This window comes from Rhizophagus irregularis, chromosome 5 (genome assembly GCF_026210795.1).
Source record: "Rhizophagus irregularis chromosome 5, complete sequence".
In the NCBI taxonomy this organism is placed as follows: Eukaryota; Fungi; Glomeromycota; class Glomeromycetes; order Glomerales; family Glomeraceae; genus Rhizophagus; species Rhizophagus irregularis.
In genome coordinates, this window is record NC_089433.1 from 5,676,477 (window position 1) to 5,696,941 (window position 20,465).

At 30.0% G+C, this 20,465-nt stretch overlaps 5 protein-coding genes across 5 annotated transcripts; 2 read left to right on the top strand and 3 right to left on the bottom strand.

Moving 5' to 3' along the window:
• Window positions 1–1,950: 1,950 nt before the first annotated feature.
• Window positions 1,951–2,594, bottom strand: OCT59_025752 (uncharacterized protein; the record flags this gene model as incomplete). The annotated part of the gene is made up of 3 exons (XM_066140769.1): window positions 1,951–1,980; window positions 2,068–2,217; window positions 2,298–2,594. The coding sequence occupies 3 exons, from the start codon at window positions 2,592–2,594 to the stop codon at window positions 1,951–1,953; spliced, it is 477 nt and encodes a 158-aa protein (XP_065992281.1).
• Window positions 2,595–3,311: 717 nt separating this feature from the next.
• On the bottom strand, window positions 3,312–4,013 carry OCT59_025753 (uncharacterized protein; the record flags this gene model as incomplete). Its single annotated transcript, XM_066140771.1, has 2 exons — window positions 3,312–3,799; window positions 3,881–4,013. The coding sequence occupies 2 exons, from the start codon at window positions 4,011–4,013 to the stop codon at window positions 3,312–3,314; spliced, it is 621 nt and encodes a 206-aa protein (XP_065992282.1).
• A 4,753-nt stretch (window positions 4,014–8,766) lies between these two features.
• OCT59_025754 (uncharacterized protein) lies at window positions 8,767–11,633 on the top strand (the record flags this gene model as incomplete). Its single annotated transcript, XM_066140782.1, has 8 exons — window positions 8,767–8,814; window positions 8,878–8,980; window positions 9,042–9,175; window positions 9,247–9,636; window positions 9,728–9,876; window positions 10,891–11,185; window positions 11,342–11,471; window positions 11,539–11,633. The coding sequence occupies 8 exons, from the start codon at window positions 8,767–8,769 to the stop codon at window positions 11,631–11,633; spliced, it is 1,344 nt and encodes a 447-aa protein (XP_065992283.1).
• A 902-nt stretch (window positions 11,634–12,535) lies between these two features.
• On the top strand, window positions 12,536–13,069 carry OCT59_025755 (uncharacterized protein; the record flags this gene model as incomplete). The annotated part of the gene is made up of 1 exon (XM_066140786.1): window positions 12,536–13,069. One exon carries the CDS (start codon window positions 12,536–12,538, stop codon window positions 13,067–13,069), a length of 534 nt encoding a protein of 177 aa, XP_065992284.1.
• A 5,507-nt stretch (window positions 13,070–18,576) lies between these two features.
• On the bottom strand, window positions 18,577–20,199 carry OCT59_025756 (uncharacterized protein; the record flags this gene model as incomplete). The annotated part of the gene is made up of 3 exons (XM_066140795.1): window positions 18,577–19,055; window positions 19,200–19,585; window positions 19,979–20,199. 3 exons carry the CDS (start codon window positions 20,197–20,199, stop codon window positions 18,577–18,579), a joined length of 1,086 nt encoding a protein of 361 aa, XP_065992285.1.
• Between the last annotated feature and the right edge of the window lie 266 nt (window positions 20,200–20,465).

Sequence of the window (20,465 nt, forward strand, 5' to 3'; positions counted from 1 at the left end):
TAGAGTTGCCGGACGAAAAGTATGGCCGGACTTTTGAAATTGAGGTAAGAGAAGGACCGGGAAGGATTTTCGTTATTTTTTTTAAAATTTATTTTTTTTCATTTTTGTAGTGTTGCCAGATGAAAAGCTCAAGATAAGGGAAAACCAGAAAGGGTTTTCATTATTTTTTTTAATAACTAATTTATTTTTTTTTGTTTTTGTTGAGTTGCCAGAAGAAAAGCATGACCAGACTTTTGAAATTAAGGTAAGGAAAAATCGGGAAGGGTTTTTGTTGCTTTTTTTTAATATTTTCAAACTAATTTATTTTTTTTTTCATTTTTGTAGAGTTGCCAAACGAAAAGCATGACCAAACTTCTGGAATTGAGGTAAGAGAGGACCGGGAAGGGATTTTGTTACTTTTTTTTAATAATTTTCACTAATTTATTTTTTTTTTCATTTTTGTAAAGTTGCCAGGACGAAAAGTATGACCAGAATTCTGGATTGAGGTAAGGGAGGACCGGAAAATTTTTGTTATTTTTTTTTGATAAATTTAATTAATTTATTTTTTTTTTCTTTTTGTAGGGTTTTAATAATTAAAAACACGACCAGAATTTTGAAATTGAGGTAAGGGAGAACCGAAGGAAAAGATGTTTTTTGCTAATTTTCTTTAAAAAGAAACGTCACTAACATTTCTTTTCTTTTTATAGGGTTGCTGGATGAAAATATATATAGCGGGGAGACTTATTTTAAAAATGGACAAAATTGTCCAGAATTTTTTTCTAAGAAACGGCACAGTTATGCAATTTATAAAAATATCGGTCTATGCTTAAGACGAATGATAAACAAATAAATAAATAAATAAATAAATTTATTATATTGATTTAAAAAACATTTTTATTTATTTATCGTTATAAACGTTTAAAAAATAATTTATTATTTAAAAATATTAGCCAATCAGAATTGTGGAATTGCGGATTACTAACCGCAATTTGACTCCAAAATCCGCAATATTGCGGATTTGAAAAATCATTTGAGGGCCCATCCTTACCTTAAACAATTGTAATAATCATACTATTTCATTATTTCACTGATTGATTAAATAACGCCTTCGCCCTTAAACTACTGTTTCACTGATAACGTCTTAATTATAATAAGTCCTTCTCCTACCGTAATACTAATTTAAAACAAAGTCTTGCTCCTATCGTAACACTGATTAAAATAAATCCTTTGTTCTTACATTCCTACTTTAACACTGATCGATTAAAAATAAAACCTTCACCCTTACACAATTTTGAATTTAAAATATCATCAAAAATAACAGAAGTTTTTTTACGACATATATATTATAAAAATAGTTAACTATAAAGTTGTATATATTAGCGAAACTTCATAAAATAAACTTTGTAAACTTGAAAATGTGAAAAAGCCGTCTTTCGTTAACTAGACCATTCTCTTTGCGAAAAGGTACAAAATTTTCTGGACGTAATATTCTTCCAAGGCATAAGAAGTTAAGTTCGTATAAGTAAAAATAAATTGGTATATAAATAGACTTGAATAACCATCGGGAAATTTTTTGGGGTGCAGATCTGCGCAGATCTGCAGGTGACATTTTTGCGCAGATCTGCGACCCTGTCGGCAGTCTTTGGAAAAAAAAATTCATCAAAAACTGCGCAGAATTTCAAGAAACAAAATTCTGCGAAAATTTTTAAAAAATAAATAATGAAATTCTGCGAAGATTATAAAAAAACAAATAACGAAATTCTGCAAAGATTTTTAAAAAATAAATATTTGAAATAATTCAAATATATTTAATTTCACTGATCATCACAATTATTACAAACAATTTTATATATAGTAATTTATTTAATATGTAATTTATTTAATAAAATATATTCAAAAAAAATTGAAGAATTTCAAATACAAATTTCCGAATTCTGAAAATTAATGTAATACGAAGAAATTTGACGAATGTTAAGAGAATTTTGAATCTAAACTCTTGAGCTGTAAATTTTTTTGATTTAGATTATTAGTAAAATAAATTAACGCAGTGTAAAAATCATTATATACCAGATAATAACTTTGACTTACTAATTCTTCGTAACTACTACTATTACCATCATCAGCATCGCTCGATTCTTCGATAATAGACGAAATCTCTGGACTTTGTTCTGAATCTTCTTTCGCCGCTAACTCCTGCAACAAACGCGGAGTTACAGTAACTTTATTTTTGATCGATTGCTGATAATTGATTATACATTAATATTTGCGAAATATTTTAAAATTTTTAACTTCAAAGTACTAATAAACGTTATTATTACCATAAGAAAATCAACTCTCTTTAAAACTAACTTGTCATTGCATTTAATCCCAGGGCTACTGGGATTTAAGACAATATCGCAGATGGCGAGTACATAAACCCAGTGTTCTGGAGGAAGCTCACTGCCTTCGTATGATTTGAAAACAGAAGAAATTATTTTCGTGAGAATACCTTGATTTTCGAAAAGTTCTCGATATGCTTCTCGCGTTTTTGCACTTTTTTTCCATTCAGCAATCTTTTTAGAGGACGCACTGCTATCCACACGTTCTAATTTCTGCTCACCGAAGTTAGAAAACATAGTATTTTGAATATTTGCCGCTAAATCATTTCACTTACTTCGGCATTTGTTTTTTATCTTAATAATCAAATAATTTTGGATTATTATTATTATTATTATTATTGATTATTATTAATGATTTCACGTACTTCTAGTAATAACTTTGATTCGAATAGGGAAACCCACGTATTTCTTCTGAGATTTTCAATATAATGACTGGCATGTTCAGCGAGGTATTTCTCTAAAGCTTCTAAGGTTGCTTGTCTAAACCTCTTCAAAATCCTACGATTAGTTTCATCAAAATTTTACTATAGATTTATTATAGTTTCGGCAGAGTTTTGGCAGTTTCGGCATTTATAATAAGTTTCAGCAGTTTCGTCTTTCTCCAAAGTTTCGCCAGTTTTTTAATATAACTTTAATATAGTTTTGGCAGAATTTCGCTTTTCGGCGAAACGCCATCTTGCCTAAACCCCTAGGTTTCGGCAAGCAACCTTAAAAGCTTCACGGTACTCCGTATCTGAGGAAAATAGGATCTTCGGAATAAGTTCTTTGGACACCTTTTTATATGCGCGCTGTAAAGACAATCAGTTATTTTTAAATATCTTGAGATCAAATAAAGTTGCTAAATCTATTAAAGTAACTTATGTTCCAAAATTCATCCGAAAGCTCATCAACTACCACAAGTCTCTGTATCATTTTAGAATCTAATCATTGTTGCTCACTAATACGTCAGCACAATCAATATATTGAAGTGATTTTTTCGTCTAATAATTTCATAGTATAGTTGAATTTCTCAATTGTAAGGTAACGTTCGTCACGTTCTTCGAAGTTACAATATTCGTCATCAATTTGCATAGGTGTGATAGGTGTAGAAGCTCTGATAGGTGTGGGTGCTTTGATAGGTGTGGAAGTTCTTCGGTTTGAATCATCATCGGGTTTAGTTGGAGAATTTTCAAGATTTCTTGTTGAATTATTACCAACAATGGGCGTTAATGATCTACCCTGATTTTTTTTTGGCTTGCCACTTTTGATACTTTTTGTAGGATTATTGGATGTTGAAGACTTGAGAATTTCATCTGAAACAACCAACACAAACGGTCCTTCAGTATGGGGTGTTGAAGTTAAAATATTATCGTAATCAGGGCCAGTACGAGTTTTAGTATAAGATGTTGAAGCTGAAGCATTATCATCAACATTTCCTGTATCTTGTGATGATACATCATCAGCTGTTGGTATCGATTGAACAAGCGAAGATTAATTATAATATTAAATTAATGTAAGAAATGCAATTCCTTGACGGACTGTACCTGATAAAATTTGAGATAATATATTTCCAGTTTTTTGAGAAGCTTCATCTTTTTTTTCCGGACTATTATGGGAAACTTTCATTTTTTTCTTTGCATTTTTTCCAGTTTTTTTCTTAGTATTTTTCATTGACATTATTAACAACTAATTTAGAAAATTGTATAGGAAAAAATATACTTGAAATTTACGAAACAATTTAAATAAAAAATTGATTACCGAAATCGATAAAAAAATCCAAAATCTATAAATTAAATAATTTAATTATCAGTAAAAATATTAATTAAAATGATTAAAATCTGTAAATTAAAATGATTAAAATTTAAAAATAGAAATAGTTAAAAATCTGTAAATTAAAATGATTAAAATTTGAAAATAGAAATAGTTAAAAATCTGTAAATTAAAATGATTAAAATTAAATAAAATAATTAAGAAATCTGCAAATTAAAATGATTAAAATTTAAAAATAAAATGATTAAAAATCTGTAAATTAAAATGATTGAACCCCTGCGCCAAAAATGTAAAAAAATCAAAAAAAAAAAAAAAAAATTGAGAATTCACACAAACGAAAGAAATATCAAATTCTTCATTAAAATTCGCAAATTCACAAAATTCATAATTTCGCATTAATTAAAATAATCATTAATAAAATCACTAAAATTCGCTTAAAATTAGCAAAGAACAAATAAAAACAAATATTTACTATACCGCAAATAAATCCTCATAAATTGTTCTTCAAATAAAAATGGTTAGATATCAATGCCAAATTTGTAAAAGAGAATTTTCAACTTACGGCGGTTTAAAACAACATGCCAATGCTAAACATCACGGGAAAATGAGATCTTCCCAACTAAATGAGTCACCAGTATAGCAAAGATCTTTGTTGCAGCCATTAAGAGAAATGATAAAATCAGAACATGATGCAGAACTTTGGAGCACGTCAATTATTATGCCAAACCCAACTACTTCACAAGAAAAGCTTACATCACAGGATGATGATGATGAGATGAAGCAATTTGAACCTTCATCTCAAGATGAAGACTTAGTAAATATTGCAAATGAGTTAGAAGATGAACCACGTTATCATTTGCGAAAAAGGTTATGGTCAGAAGAGAGGGTCGAAGCAAATTTTGAAGAATCAGAAGCAGAATTAGAATTAGTAAACTTTGAAAATACTGAATTCATTGATCCTGAAGACCTTCAGGGTGCGTCATTAGATGATGCCATAGATGTAGTTGATGGAAAACCCATACCAGAGCGCGTAGTAAAATAGCCGAATGATGCATATCGTGACTTTTTGGAGTTGATAGTAGAGGGTAATATCTCTAATAAGATAGGTGATAAAATAATAAAGTTTTTCAACAAACATAGTAATTTAGACAAATCACCATTGCCAAGTTTAACGAAAAATGGCAAGGATTATCTTAATCAAATAAATTCACCTTTGATAGACTTTAAAGAAAAGGTTGTTGCGACCTATAATAAAATTAATTTTACCCTCTACTATCGCCCACTTTTTCGTGCTATTCAAGCTCTTCTGCAACGACCAGAAGTAGCCAATAACTTTGTCCATAAAGGAATCCAAAATAAAATGAAGGTCTGTATAATAATTTGATTTCCGTCTGCAATAATAAATTACATTATTTATGCTTATTTAGTTGTTTATATTCTCAGGATGATAGAGGTGAAACAAGAATATTTGGCGAACCTTTCGAAGGTAACTGGTGGTTAGAAACTGAAAAGAACCTTCCATCATTAAATCGACTATTGTCCATCATTTTATACTCAGACGCAACAACTTTCGATGGACTTGGGAAATCATCAGGCCATCCAGTTTTTGTAACTCTTGGTAACATTCCAAATCGTGTTCAAAATTTGCCGGAGGCTAAAATTCTTTTAGGATTTCTCCCTAAAGTCCAAGATACAGGAATCAAAACAACTTTTCAAAGCTTACAGCACGATGTATATCATAAATGCTTCAAAATTATGCTCCAACCTTTATTAGAAAAATCTGAAGCGCTATATTTTGGAATTAATGGACAAGTGATTACTTTCGCTGCACGGATATCTTTTTTTCTTGCAGATATGCTTGAAGCTGATGATATAACTGCGACATATAAAGGAGCGCGGTGCAAAATGCCATGCCATACTTGCATGGTTTTGCAAAGTGATCTGAACAATATGAGTCTTAAACTAGAGAACGTACCTCATAGAACTCATGAAAATATGAAGCAAGTAATCAACGATGGCCAAGGAAAGGAGTATTCTGTGCATTCTGTTGAAAATTCCTTCTGGAAATTTCCGTAAATATCTTTATATTTCTGTAATGAATTTCAAAAATGTAAATTTTTATGCACATATAATTTGTTTCAGAAATTTGAATATATACGAAGCCTGCGTTCCTGACCGTATGTATACTTGCCGCCCATTTAAAATCCCCTCCCCTCCCATCACATATTCCATCCCATCCCAAATCCCAATCCCAAATCCCATCCCATCCCAAATCCCAAATCATCCTAAATACTTGTGTAACATTTCTCCCATTGGCCAATTATCACGTGACGTTACACAAACTTCCAAAAAAGGAAATTTTGCCTCCCGCAAAAAATGGGCGGATTTGGTTTCACAAGTATTCCAAAAAAGGAAATTTCTATGCCGATCACATAATTCCGGCCGTAATATTTTAGTCTAATGTTAATTCAGGTCAGAATTTAGTTTAAATCCTTATCCTACATACACCAATTTTTAAGAGATTTACCGATCAGATTTTAATGAAATTTATATCATTGGATTTGTCTTGATGCAAGGAATTTAATGGCAGTGAAATTATATTCCTAACATTAATATTGACTAAGTTATTATAAAAAATGTATTTTATAATATATATTATTAAATAACATGTATAAAGCAAGCAATAATTGGTTACTTTTAATATAAAAAGTTTTTAAAATATATTTATTCAATTTATTATTTTATATTTTTTATTACAATTTAACTTTGAATTAACTTAAACCTATCTATTAATTCATCAAAAAAAGTTTGATTATTTATTTCTAATATATATAATTTGATAGATATTATTATTATTGCATAAATATTTAATAAAATAATATTTACAAACCAGGAATTAATTTACTGTTAATCTAAAAAAACAATATCAGCAGATATCATCAAAATTATTAATTCAAATAAAATAATCAATATATTACTGAATACTAACTGCTAACATGTTACTTTCAAATAATATATAGTATAAAAATACATTTTTTATAATAAATCAGTCAATATCAATCATTGGTCATGTCACGGATCGGCATAGGGACTTTTTATTATAAAATGATTGATATATTTTGTGTAACAGTAAATTCCAGTAAATTTTTGCTCTGTACGAAATATTTTACATAACAATACACTTTGAAATTTTAAAAATATCTTTACAATATCTTGAAATTATCCCACATTAATTTTTATTAAAATTAAACTATTATTGAATTACTTTTATTAATAACAACTTTTATAAGTCTTTTATCTAATAAAAAAAATTATTAAATTAAAAAAAAATATAATTGTTATTGATTATAAGATGTAATTTGCACCAAATATTCTTTTTATGCTATTAAAATAGAACTTATTTATGTAATTTTTACAAGTTTAATATAAGCTAATTGGATAAAAAAGTAAAAAACTTGAATTTTCTATAAAAATCAATAATTAACCTGCCTTTTATGCAATATGTTTTTTGATTCTACATAAAATAATACATATATCTGCATTATTAAACTGATGTTTAGTTTTCATACAAACTTGCATCTCTGGATTAAAGTCAAAAAAAATAGGAGAAGTTAACCTAAATATAAGTTTTTTATACAAGTATTGTACTGTCAAAATAAACGTCAAAATAAGCAGAAAAAAGCCTAAAGAACAAAAGTTTTCTAAGGTCCATATAAAGGTTATTTGAGAGAAAACTATGTTATATTAGAAGCGTTTGTGCAGATCATTTTTTATTACGCAAATTTTAATTAGTAATCAACACTTCCCGTGACATGACCGAGGATTGATATTAATTTTAGAAATATGATTTCACTACCATTTAATTCCTTGCATCAAGACGAATCCAAAGATATAAATTTCATTAAAATCTGATCAGTAAATCTCTTAAAAATTGGGTTTGTAGGATAAGGATTTAAACCTTTATAATTTGTAATTCCGGCCGGAGTTAAAATATAAACTTCGTAAATCTGTTCGGGATCTTAATTTTGCTCATATTCTGGTAATGGATGCAATGCTGGCCAGAATTATATGATCGGCGCAAAAATTTCCTTTTTTGGAATACTTGTGAAACCAAAATCTCAATTTTTGCGGGAAGCAAAATTTCCTTTTTTTGGAAATTTGTGTAACGTCACGTGATAATTGACCAATGAGATTATTTGGGATAAGGGATGGGATAAGGGATATGGGATATGGGTGGGATTTGGATTTGGGATTGGGATGGGATTTTGGCAAATGGGAGGGGATTTTGGCAAAAGGGATGGGATATGGGATGGGATGGGATAGGGGATTCTCCCATCCCATTTAATATGGGTGGCAAGTATAACCGTATGCACCATATCGATCTTACTTTAAATACCAATTGGAATTTACACAAGATATTTTGAAGGCAGTCGGAGGAACAGAACTACAAAAAAAATTTGATGATTGACTTTGTCAGATTTCTCGCTTCCCGGGTCTTAAACTCTTACATAAATTAGGACATTTAAACGTACTTACTGCGTCAGACTATCGTAACATAATGAAAATTGCCCTTTTTGTCTTAAATGAAATTTTTGAAGGGAACGAAATAACCTGTAAAGAACTTTGCAAACTTTACGCAAAGTTTAGTAAGATGTACATAATGAGCAGAAAAGAAATGTACACTGAAGAAGATCTGAAAATTTTTGAAGTAAGTCAAAGTTCATAAAGTCACATTGGAAATCATCAACACACTAAAGATTATCAATTATAGTCAGCAATTATTGATTGGTGCATTGATTTCAAAAAGATCTTCTCTCCATTATCCACTACTGACTGCAATTTTCCGAAGTTACACAGTTGGCGGTATCATGCAGGTAGGACACTAGTAAACATACAGTATATGATTTTATCCTAATTTATTTTGATTGTTTTCAGTGCCTGCTATTAGAAAATATGGTGCATTGAATGGGTTGTCAACAGAAACGTACGAAACCCTCCACAAATCATATGTCAAAACCCCATATCGGTTATCAAACAGAAAAGACGTAATGAGACAATTGGTGATCGCTGTTAGTTGAATCCGACATGACTGAAATCAATTTCTTTGAAATATACATACATTTAATAATATTTTTTATAGGTAAAACATAAAGAATTGACATCTTCTGCTAAAAAAGTTATTCATCGTAAAGCCAAAGGATTTGAAAAAGTACTTTGGGAACTAACATTAGATAATATCGACCAAAAAATAAAATCGTTGAAAAAATCTGAAAATCCGCCACATTCAAACTTCATTGAAGGGTTATCACAATTAATTTCAACTTTAGATACCTTTCTGGATATATCTTCGCAGGAGTCTGAAAGTGACGAATTTTACATTAAAATTTATGATTCAGTACACCTGGAAGATAGACATATTTTAAGAACGACAGGAGAATTCCAAGGTAAAGAATGGTTCAGTAATATTGCGGTAACTCCTGCAGAAGATCAAGAGCAATACAATTCAGATGAGGGAGCTTGGTATGGAAAAGTAAGTGAATGATTAAGATTGATAAAGTGTTGTATGTCATTAATCAATTTTCTTTATAAGGTGTTGTTATTATTTAAATTCTTCGAGTTAGCTTCTTTCGAGTATAGACTTGCTCGTTCGTTGGTTTGATATTATTACAGAGAAACCTGAACAGTACGAGTGTCCGCAGTTGTATTACACCAAAGAATACAACACAATACCAATCGGTTCAATTAACCAAGAAGTTCATATAGTTCCAAGGTTTGGCAAAGTAAATCGTTATTTGTTAAATAAATACATGTTTTAAAAATTACTGGAAAACTTTAACGAAAGTAAAGTCAGAAAGTTTAAAAAATAAAATTTGTAAATTTGTTGAAAAACTTTAACGAAAGTATTAAAAAAAACTATTAAAAAACTTTAACGAAAATAAATTGTCAACGGAAATGATCGAAAAGCTTAATTAAGTTTAATTACTAATTGAAATCGAAAAGTTTAATTAGTTAGTTACTCAAAGTTTAAACGCAATTATAAACCTGCAATTTTGAGTTAAAGAATTCGCAGAGTTTCACAAAAAAAAAGGACAAAAAGCGAAGATCTACTATTTCGCAGAACTTCGCAAAACTGGCATGTTTTAAATTTTCTGTTAAATGAAATTCTGCAAAATTGCAGAATTTTGCTGATTTTATAGATAAAAATATTCAATTATCTGCGAAGTTGCAAAGTTTGCAGAACTTCGCAGAAATACACAAAAAATGACAAAAAAAAAGCGGAGATCTGCTAATTTTACAGATCTCTGCAGTTCTGCATCCCAAAAAATTTCCCGATGACTATTACATCTAAATCATATGTTTCCAAGTATCCAGATTTTTTATTATTCTTTAAAGTCAATATTCAAACAATATATATTAAAATTAAATGATTTTTTAACTGTTTCAAACTTTCGGTAGTACTTATTAGTATAGATAATAATGAAGGTAATGAAATGGAATTACAAGATGAAATGAACGATAACTAAGGTTGCTTGTCTAAACCTCTTCAAAATCCTACGATTAGTTTCGTCAAAATTTTACTATAGATTTATTATAGTTTCGGCAGAGTTTCAGCAGTTTCGGCATTTATAATAAGTTTCGGCAGTTTCGCCTTTCTCCAAAGTTTCGCCAGTTTTTTAATATAACTTTAATATAGTTTCGGCAGAATTTCGCTTTTCGGCGAAACGCCATCTTGCCTAAACCCCTAGGTTTCGGCAAGCAACTTTAACGATAACGTCGATAATAGTGAAGAAAATGAAGAAAATGTTGATAACTACGATGAAGAAACTGATTATAACTCTCACGACGGAAATGAAGAAGAAAATAACTATGGAGAAGAAACCGATTATAACCATCATGACGGAAATAAAGAAGAAAATGATGATAACTACAGAGAAGAAACTGATTATAACTACCATGAAGAAAGTAACTACAGTGAAGAAAATGTTTATTATGATGATAGTAGCAATATAGAAGACAAGGACAAACTGAAAGATGATTATAATATGGAAGAGAATAATATTATTGATGAAAGTGATAATGTAACTTTTAATTTATTTGTTTGCTCCAAAATAAACTAGATTTGGAGTTGCAGTCACAATCAGACTGGTTCTTACGATCTGAATCAGAATTGATCAATGAACCCATCCCTAATGCTGATGGCATATTTTTTAATGACAATTTTTCCATTTTAAAAGCATGAAGACACTATAGTTGATTCGTCAATAGGTTGTGACCATATGTTGAATATAGATGGAAGGTTTGCACCTTACTTTGAAAATTTGACCTCTGCATTATTATTTTGTTGGATACAGAAACACAACATATGTAAGTCTAATTTTGCTATAACGAACCTATTTGACAATTTATTTAAAAGATTTACACCGATATATAGCAACGCATGCATATAACAACTTGGTAGAAGTACTACACCATCAAAATTTTAAAGTTAAAGACGTTGTAAAGAATATACGAAGGCTTCGGCAATGAAGAAATCGGTTACTATTGATGCCAATACAGACGCACCCTGTTAGAATAAATCCAAAGAAGACGCCATCTACGTCTAAAGGAACAAAGTCTTATTATTATTTGTCAATTTGTGATATTATTCAGAATATATTAAATAATCCGTCACTCTACAATACATTATACTTCAGACCGGAAATAGAATCTGAAGAAAAAAAGGAATATTGGCATGGGGATCTTTGGGCTGAATCACCATTGTTTGGCCAAGAAAAAATAGCCATCAATAGAGGTACTTTCGATTTATTATTATTGTAAATGAAATAAATGTATGTAACTTATCTTATACTTCTTTGGTATTTAGAAATTTATTGACCAAGTGAATTTGTTTTATATATAGAAAATGGTAATCGAAGATTTGGACGAATACGATCAATAATATTGGTCAATGATAAACTTCGGGTAAAATACAACGTACGAAGGAATCGCAATTGTGAATAGTAGATCAATATTTAAAAGAAGGTAGTATTATTGCAAATACTTATGAGATCATTAGAAAAGTTAATATTATGATTATTCATGAAACAAATACTACTGACGGAATTTTTATTAAAGAAATTTTATACAAAAGTAATGGTTATTAGAAAATGCGAAATGTGACGCTAGATTACAAGCATCCAGTTGAATATTTTGTTCTAAGTTTACCACCACTACAATATAAAAATCTACGAGTTTTGAAGATATTTATTGATATCTACTATGATGACTTCAGTACCTATCGAAATGTTTACCATTCCTTAGGCAGAGTTTATGTTCAATTGGAAAATATGCCATTCGATATAAGAAAACTTGTTCACAACCATTTTGTCTTAGGTTTTGTTCCCTTTGGTGGTTGTTTTGAGGATTTCATTTGTCCTTTCATTAAAGATATGAAGCGGTTGGAAAAAGGAATATTGATGAACATCCAAGGAATAGATTGCTGGATCATAGCTAGCCTTGGATGCGTTACTGCAGACCTACCCCAAAGAAACGATTTAGCAGGTGTAAAACGCCATGGTGCGATAAGGGGGTGTAGAATATGTCTGGTCACTAAGGAAAACTCGACAGATCTTATATTAGATATTGCCAGTGTATCCCGTTGTCACCATATTACTGACTCCCAATTCAAAATAATCTTCACAGCTTCAACTCTTAGGCAACAAAACAATATTGCAAAGGAATACAGTTTACAAACTAGATTGCCAATTCTTGATCAACTTCAATGTGAACGACACTTGCAGTCACCACAAGATATTTATCACATAATAGCCAGTAAAACATTAAAACTACTAAAAGTAACAATTTTCATGTTATCTCCAGAAGGTGAAAGAAATTTTATTAGTGTCTGGAAATTATTCAAATACTCTCATCAATGGTCAAAGCTTCCAAATCCCATTAGTCATATCGAAACTTTTATGATGTGACTTCGATTGGGAATGGTAATGCCATTTATTTTAAATAGATCGCTGACCATTAATTGTTTAAAGCCACAAGAAATAGAAAAACTACAAGAGCGAACAAACATGAATTGCAATCAAGTAATTTCTAATATTATTAAGTGCTGGGCAACTGTAGCTAAATGTTCCCAGTTGGCATTTAAGATTTCGTTAACAAAGAATGACTATATAGAGCTTGAAAATTATTTGAATAAAGAACAAAAAGCATTGATTGAGGTAAAATTTATAGTTGTTACGAAAAAAAAATATTATAAATTTCAATTTTATTAGGCCTTTGAAACTGAAAAAGAATAAATTCCTTACATTTGGGTAATTTGGATTCAGTTCTACTAACTATGACTATGTTATACTTATTTATACTTATTACAGTTAATGTTCTGAAAAAAATCTGATCCGATTCGTATCCGCAGATCTGATCTGAGACAGATCGGATCGAATCATAGATTTTATGATCCGTGATCTGATTCGGATCAAATCAAATCAGATCAACAATTCATTCAAATTGGATCAGATCGGATTTGATTCAAGCGGATTCAGATCAGATCCAGATCAGATTAGATCAAAGTGCCCTGTTACGTTGTGAAATGTTAAGTTAAAACGTTTTGCAACATTTTTATTAAAATGATTAAAAACCGTTGCGAAACGGTTTTTTTATTCGTTAAAATGAAATAATACGAAAAGATGCCATTTCGGCATCTTTTTTGATAAAAAAAATGAAAAAGATACTGAAACGGCATCTTTTTTATAAAATAATACGAAAGATGCCATTTTGGCATCTTTTTCTCATAAAATAATACGAAAGATGCCATTTTGGCATCTTTTTTCTCATAAAATAATATGAAAAGATGCCAAAGCAGCATCTTTTTTGATAAAAAATGAGTAAGATGCTGAAACGGCATTTTTTCGATAAAATAATACAAAAGATACTATTTCGGCATCTTTTTTGATAAAAAAGTGAAAAAGATTCTGAACAGCATCTTTTTTTTATAAAATAATATTAAAAGATGCCGTTTTGGCATCTTTTTTGATAAAAAAATGAAAAAGATGCTGAAGCATCTTTTTTGATAAAATAATATTAAAAGATGCGTTTTGGCATCTTTTTTTTCATAAAATAATACGAAAGATGCTGTTTCGGCATCTTTTTTAATAAAAAAAAATGAAAAAGATGCCAAAACATCTTTTTTGATAAAATAATATTAAAAGATGCGTTTCGGCATCTTTTTTTTATAAAATAATACAAAAAGATGCCATTTCGGCATCTTTTTTGATAAAAAAAATGAAAAAATGCCAAAACAGCATTTTTTTTATAAAATAATACGAAAGATGCTATTTTGGCATCTTTTTTGATAAAATAATACGAAAAGATGCCATTTTGGCATCTTTTTTATAAAATAATACGAAAAATGCCGTTTCGGCATCTTTTTCTTATAAAATAATATGAAAAGATGCCGAAATGGCATCTTTTTGATAAAAAAATGAAAAAGATGCCGAACAGCATCTTTTTTTCATAAAATAATATTAAAAGATGTTGTTTCGGCATCTTTTTTGATAAAAAAAATGAAAAAGATGCTGAAGCATCTTTTTTGATAAAATAATATTAAAAGATGCGTTTCGGCATTTTTTTTCATAAAATAATACGAAAAAATGCCATTTCGGCATTTTTTTATAAAATAATACGAAAGATGCCATTTCAGCATCTTTTTCTCATAAAATAATACGAAAAGATGCCGAAACAACATCTTTTTTGATAAAAAAATGAGTAAGATGCCGAAATAGCATCTTTTTTCATAAAATAATACAAAAGATGCCGTTTCAGCATCTTTTTTGATAAAAAAATGAAAAAGATGCTGAACAGCATCTTTTTTTATAAAAAAATGAAAAAGATGCTGAACAGCATCTTTTTTTATAAAATAATATTAAAAGATGCCATTTCGGCATCTTTTTTGATAAAAAAAAATGAAAAGATGCTGAAGCATTTTTTTGATAAAATAATATTAAAAGATGCGTTTTGGCATCTTTTTTTCATAAATAATACGAAAAAATGCCGTTTCAGCATCTTTTTTGATAAAAAAAATGAAAAAGATGCCAAAACAGCATTTTTTTGCATAAAATATTACGAAAAGATGCCGTTTTGGTATCTTTTTTGATAAAATAATACGAAAGATGCCGTTTCAGCATCTTTTTTGATAAAAAAATGAAAAAGATGCCGAAACAGCATTTTTTTTCATAAAATAATGCTGTTTAACATTTCTATTTATGCATTTAACAAAAAAACGTCTTTCGCAATATTTTTAATTGTTTTTATCAAAAAAGATGCTGAAACGGCATCTTTTTGCATAAAATATTATGAAAAGATGCCGTTTTGGTATCTTTTTTGATAAAATAATACGAAAGATGTCGTTTCAGCACCTTTTTTGATAAAAAAATGAAAAAGATGCTGAAACAGCATCTTTTTTCATAAAATAACGCTGTTTAACATTTCTATTTATGCATTTAACAAAAAAAATGTCTTTCGCAACATTTTTTAATTGTATTAATGAGAAACATTGTGAAACATTTTTTATTTAATAATTTAACGAAATAAAAACGTTTTTTGCAGCGGGTTTTAACTATATAAATAAAAAACGTTGCAAAAACGTTTTTTATTTAATAATTTTACTGATAAAAAATCGTTTTCGCAATTGTTTAATAAAAACATTGCGAAATGTTTTTTTGTTTGATAATTTGCTATAAAAAGTCTTTTCGCAACGTCTTTTAACAATATTAATAAAAAAAGTTGTAAAAAACGTTTTTAATTATGAAAACCAATTTGGATTCGGATCAGATCCGGATCAGATTAGATCAAATCAGTTGGGATTCAGATCAGATCGGATCAGATCTAATTTGGATCTGAATCAGATCGGATCAAATCTGATTTAATTTGATTCAAATTCAGATCAGATCAGATTTAACTCAAATCCGGTCTGATCTGATCCGTTCAGAACACTACTTACAGTTATCTGATGAATTTGTGGGTCTCCCTAACCTTTACGCTAATTACCATTTATTGCGACATGCAAGAACATTCGGTACTTTTACAAATACGGCAGTCAGAATAAAAGAAATGGTCTATCGTATCTTTAAAAACATAGTTCCGCATACAAATTTCAAGAACATTGAATTAGACTTATTAAAATGGTATACAACCTTACAATCTATTCGGTATCTTGTAAATGGTGGAATTGATCCTCAAAATTTACGATCTAGTGTTGAATTTATGAACTTATCTCAAAATTCTGATAGCTTATTTAAAGATTGGTTTATTATGGAAAATTCAGAAATGGATAATGAAAAACTAGAACACTAGTCAAAAACCAATATATCGGGTACCCGATATGTGTAGTATTAATGCAGAAAATCGGGTACCCGATATGTGTAAGATATGTGTAAATATATATATCGTCTACATATCATTTACATATCATATACATATCAGTACCCGATATGTATATGATATATATATTTACACATATCTTACACATATCGGGTACCCGATTTTCTGCATTAATACTACACATATCGGGTACATATCTGATACATATCTGCTACCCGATATATTGGTTTTTGACCAGTGGAAGGTAATATTAATTTCTTTATATAGTTAAAGTATATATATTCTAACATTTTTTATTAGTATGTTCACAATCTAGTGAGTTTCAGAATATAGTATTAAGAAAGCCAGCATCAATTCGCAACACGAATATTGGAATTAATACAATTTCGTTTCATTCTGATTTGGCTCTTGCGTATAAAAGTTTTGGATATCACGCATCATTGATTAATAAGGCTTGTAATTTTTACGAATATGTATCTTACATCCAAGTTGTGCAAAATGTCAAAATCCAATGTCATTTGAATAAGGGCGATATAGTGACGATTAAAGAGGTTGATTATGGAGAAAGTTATGCGGTTATCAAAGGTATTTTTAAACACCAGAACAATAATGGATATTATTATCCATTTATTTATGTCAATTGGTTTGAAGATACCTATAAGAAACACAACAAATTGGATTGTCCAATCTTCGTCCTTCGTCATGATAATCATTATCGCAAGATATTTCCATTGACGGTCATAGATAAAGTTCGGAAGGCGTATTTTGTACATGATTGTAACGCGAGATGCAAGGAATCTGATCATTTTCTGGAAAATAATCATTATTTAAAAAATGAATTTTTTTCGCAGCTGTTTAATTAATACAGGTAATAGTATAATAATAAATAATGAGATAATTTTTTGTTTATTTCGTACCATGATCAAATTAACACTTAAGTTCGTTCATTTTTTATATTTTAAATTTGTTATACTTTCGGAGAACATTAATTATTTAATATTACTTATAGAATATATATTTACAATGTGAAGAATACATGAATTTACTTTACATTTAACGTATATTTATTACAACTTTATTACATAGCACCTTTGTATTATCTATATGTTTACCTTAAATTAGCAATATATTTACTTTTACATTTCCTATATAGTTGCTTCATAACTACTGTATCACTTCTATACATTTGTCTATATTAAATATTTAATATTGCGTTGAAAATAACATAAAGTAGCTGTACGCTTACTATGTAAGTGGTGGCAATATGAATACTACAAAGCCCCGATTTATTATTTTTATTTATTATTATTATTTTATGTGAAGCTGGACAGACTATTAAACAGGACATATACCACACGTGAGTTATTTTACTTTTAGCTATCATCCATCACCAGGACGGATCCAAACTTCTTTAAAAACGTTGGAACCAGCCTGATCCCCTCCACTACCGAAAGAAGAACAGGAACGAGAATAAAATTCAATTAAATGACGAGCACTAATCCGTATTTTTCTTTCAACCCATAGGGCTGCCACCTGTAAATACTGTAAGAGGTGGAATGGTTTACACTATTTTAAGTTGTTAAAAGTCTAACATAAAAAATGAACTAAAATGCTAATAAGCATGTACAAATAGAAACTAATATAATCATAAATCTATATATAAAATTGACTAACGAGTACTAGATAGTATGAGCAGACGAACTATTTTCTAAATCCTTCGAGGCGGATAATATACAAATCTTTTTATCTAGATGATAACCATAATGAGTATCTAAATTACCATTATCATTGGCACGTCATTTAAGCGGTCTGTCGTCCATAATGGCACAAGGCTGAAAAGCCAAACCGATTTCATCCCTATAGTAGTTGACGATAAAAGCATCTTCATAAATGTTAACCCAAGAGCGTAACTCTTCTAAAATTTTAGTATCTTCACTTTTTTTCTGTTCAATTTCTTGTAATTTTTGTAATCGTCATTTTTCGCGTTTTTTGCGTTCACTTTGTTTGAGTGATCCAGATACGGTTGGTAATTCGGGTATTACTTCAGATAAGATTTCAAGTAATTTCGTCTCGTAATTGTACTGAGCGTCGGTGACTTCTATTACAAGATTGCATAGATTCTTTCGGTATTCGCCTTGGTCGGGGTAGTATCCCATTGTATTTTAGCAATTATTCTTTCTTGTTCATATTTTGTCATCGTTCCATGATGATCATAGATTTCTTTCATGTGAGCTAACCAACCATCACTGCCAACTGCAAGTGGTTGTAAATTCTTTTTCCAGATTTTCATACGAGAAGGTTGATTCAATCGACCACCTTCGTAAATTGCAGATTGAGGAATTAACGGAATATAATGTTCAGGTATGTTCTCCCAATTGTCGGTATTAACTGAGGATATAGGATTACCATTCGATATAGATGCGACAGAGCTAACGTTACAAATTGTCTCCGCTATAGCAGGTGCAGGTACGGTCTTAGTTTCAGGAAATGAGATCGGAAAGGTATAGTAACCTTTTGAAGGTTCAATAAATTTTTTCTTATATCGAAGATGTTTGATAGGAGCGGTGAATTGTTGATTTTCTTGAAATAATAATTTGTGACGTCATGCAGCTCAAAGTTTATCATCCATCAGCGCATTATCATCCAGCTTGGCATTGTGGAAAGTATGCCTAACCGAAGCATTAAAACGTGCTTCTTGTCTTTTTTTGACTTTTGGAGACAAACTGGGAGTAAATTGAAGATTCCCATATTTTTTGCTGTAAATAAAATCAAGTTTTTTTGTAGCGACAACATTAGTGTTATACGCATGGTATGATGTGGTGAAAGAAATTCCTAATCGGTTCGAGAAATTCTGATATTTCTTCTTCTTAGCCCATCTGTTGTGGAGGCGGGATGCGTGAAAATTTTTAAATGTTTTGCAATGACTGACATCAGGAATTTTGTTATCCTTCGAGATGAAATATAGGACTAGATTCTTGTGGTGAATAATACAGGCATGACGGTGATATGACATTGTGAAAGGAACTGGAATGGAACAGGTCACAACAGTATTTGTCAACAGACCCACTGTACGAGCATGATTACATGGGAGGTAAATTCCAAAATAAAATCTATATTTTTTGTACGAAAAATTAAAAAAAGTTTTAGTCATGTGATTGTTTTTGTCCTTTTTTTGGGCACGTAATGTTATAAAATCCAAACGCTTCAATAGTTTTTTACGAATATATGTAAAAAATTTTTCTTGCAATCTTCGAGGGATAACTTTTTGTGTTGAAAAAAAGTGCGTGAGCTGTTTTGATATTTGAAATTTAAAATTCGGGAGTTGGCTCGTGGAGTTGTGATTAATCGGGATAGAGGACATATGATAATCATTTGTGTAAATCTTCAATTGAAGTTGATTGGTGTTTGGTAATTGATCAACCAGCTCAAAAAAGAAACTTTTTGAGCGCCTAAAATTGTAAATCTTGTTATAACCGGCTCTATGATGTGGAGTCACGTGAAACTTTTCGTATTTTGTAGAAAAAATATAATTTTTGTTAGGCGAAGAAAAGGGCCTAATATCCTCAAAATCGTTATGAAATGAAGGTGTATCCGATAAACTGTCTTCAGTAGGAGGTACTGTTCGTGTAGTATCGTGGTTGAATATGAAGTCGTCAGGACCAGCAGGTGTATGGTCGTATCCGGGTGCAGGAGCAAAATCATCGGCTCTTGGAAAATAAGACATAACCAACCCTTTGAGTATGGGTGTAATAAGAACAATAAAACCTCGTCTTATGCCCGAGGCGCCTTTAGGGCCTCTTCCCTTTAGGCGTTTCAAATAGAAACTAAAAAATAAAATTTGCGCAAAATTACTGCGGAAAACTAACAAAATGGAGAAAAAGGGGAAAGAGTTTTTTTTTTTCCAAAGCCCCGATTTCATGGGTTTCAGTAAAGAATTTAACTAATTTTAATAAGTCACGTGGGGTGCGCACATGCGCACAAATTTTAAAC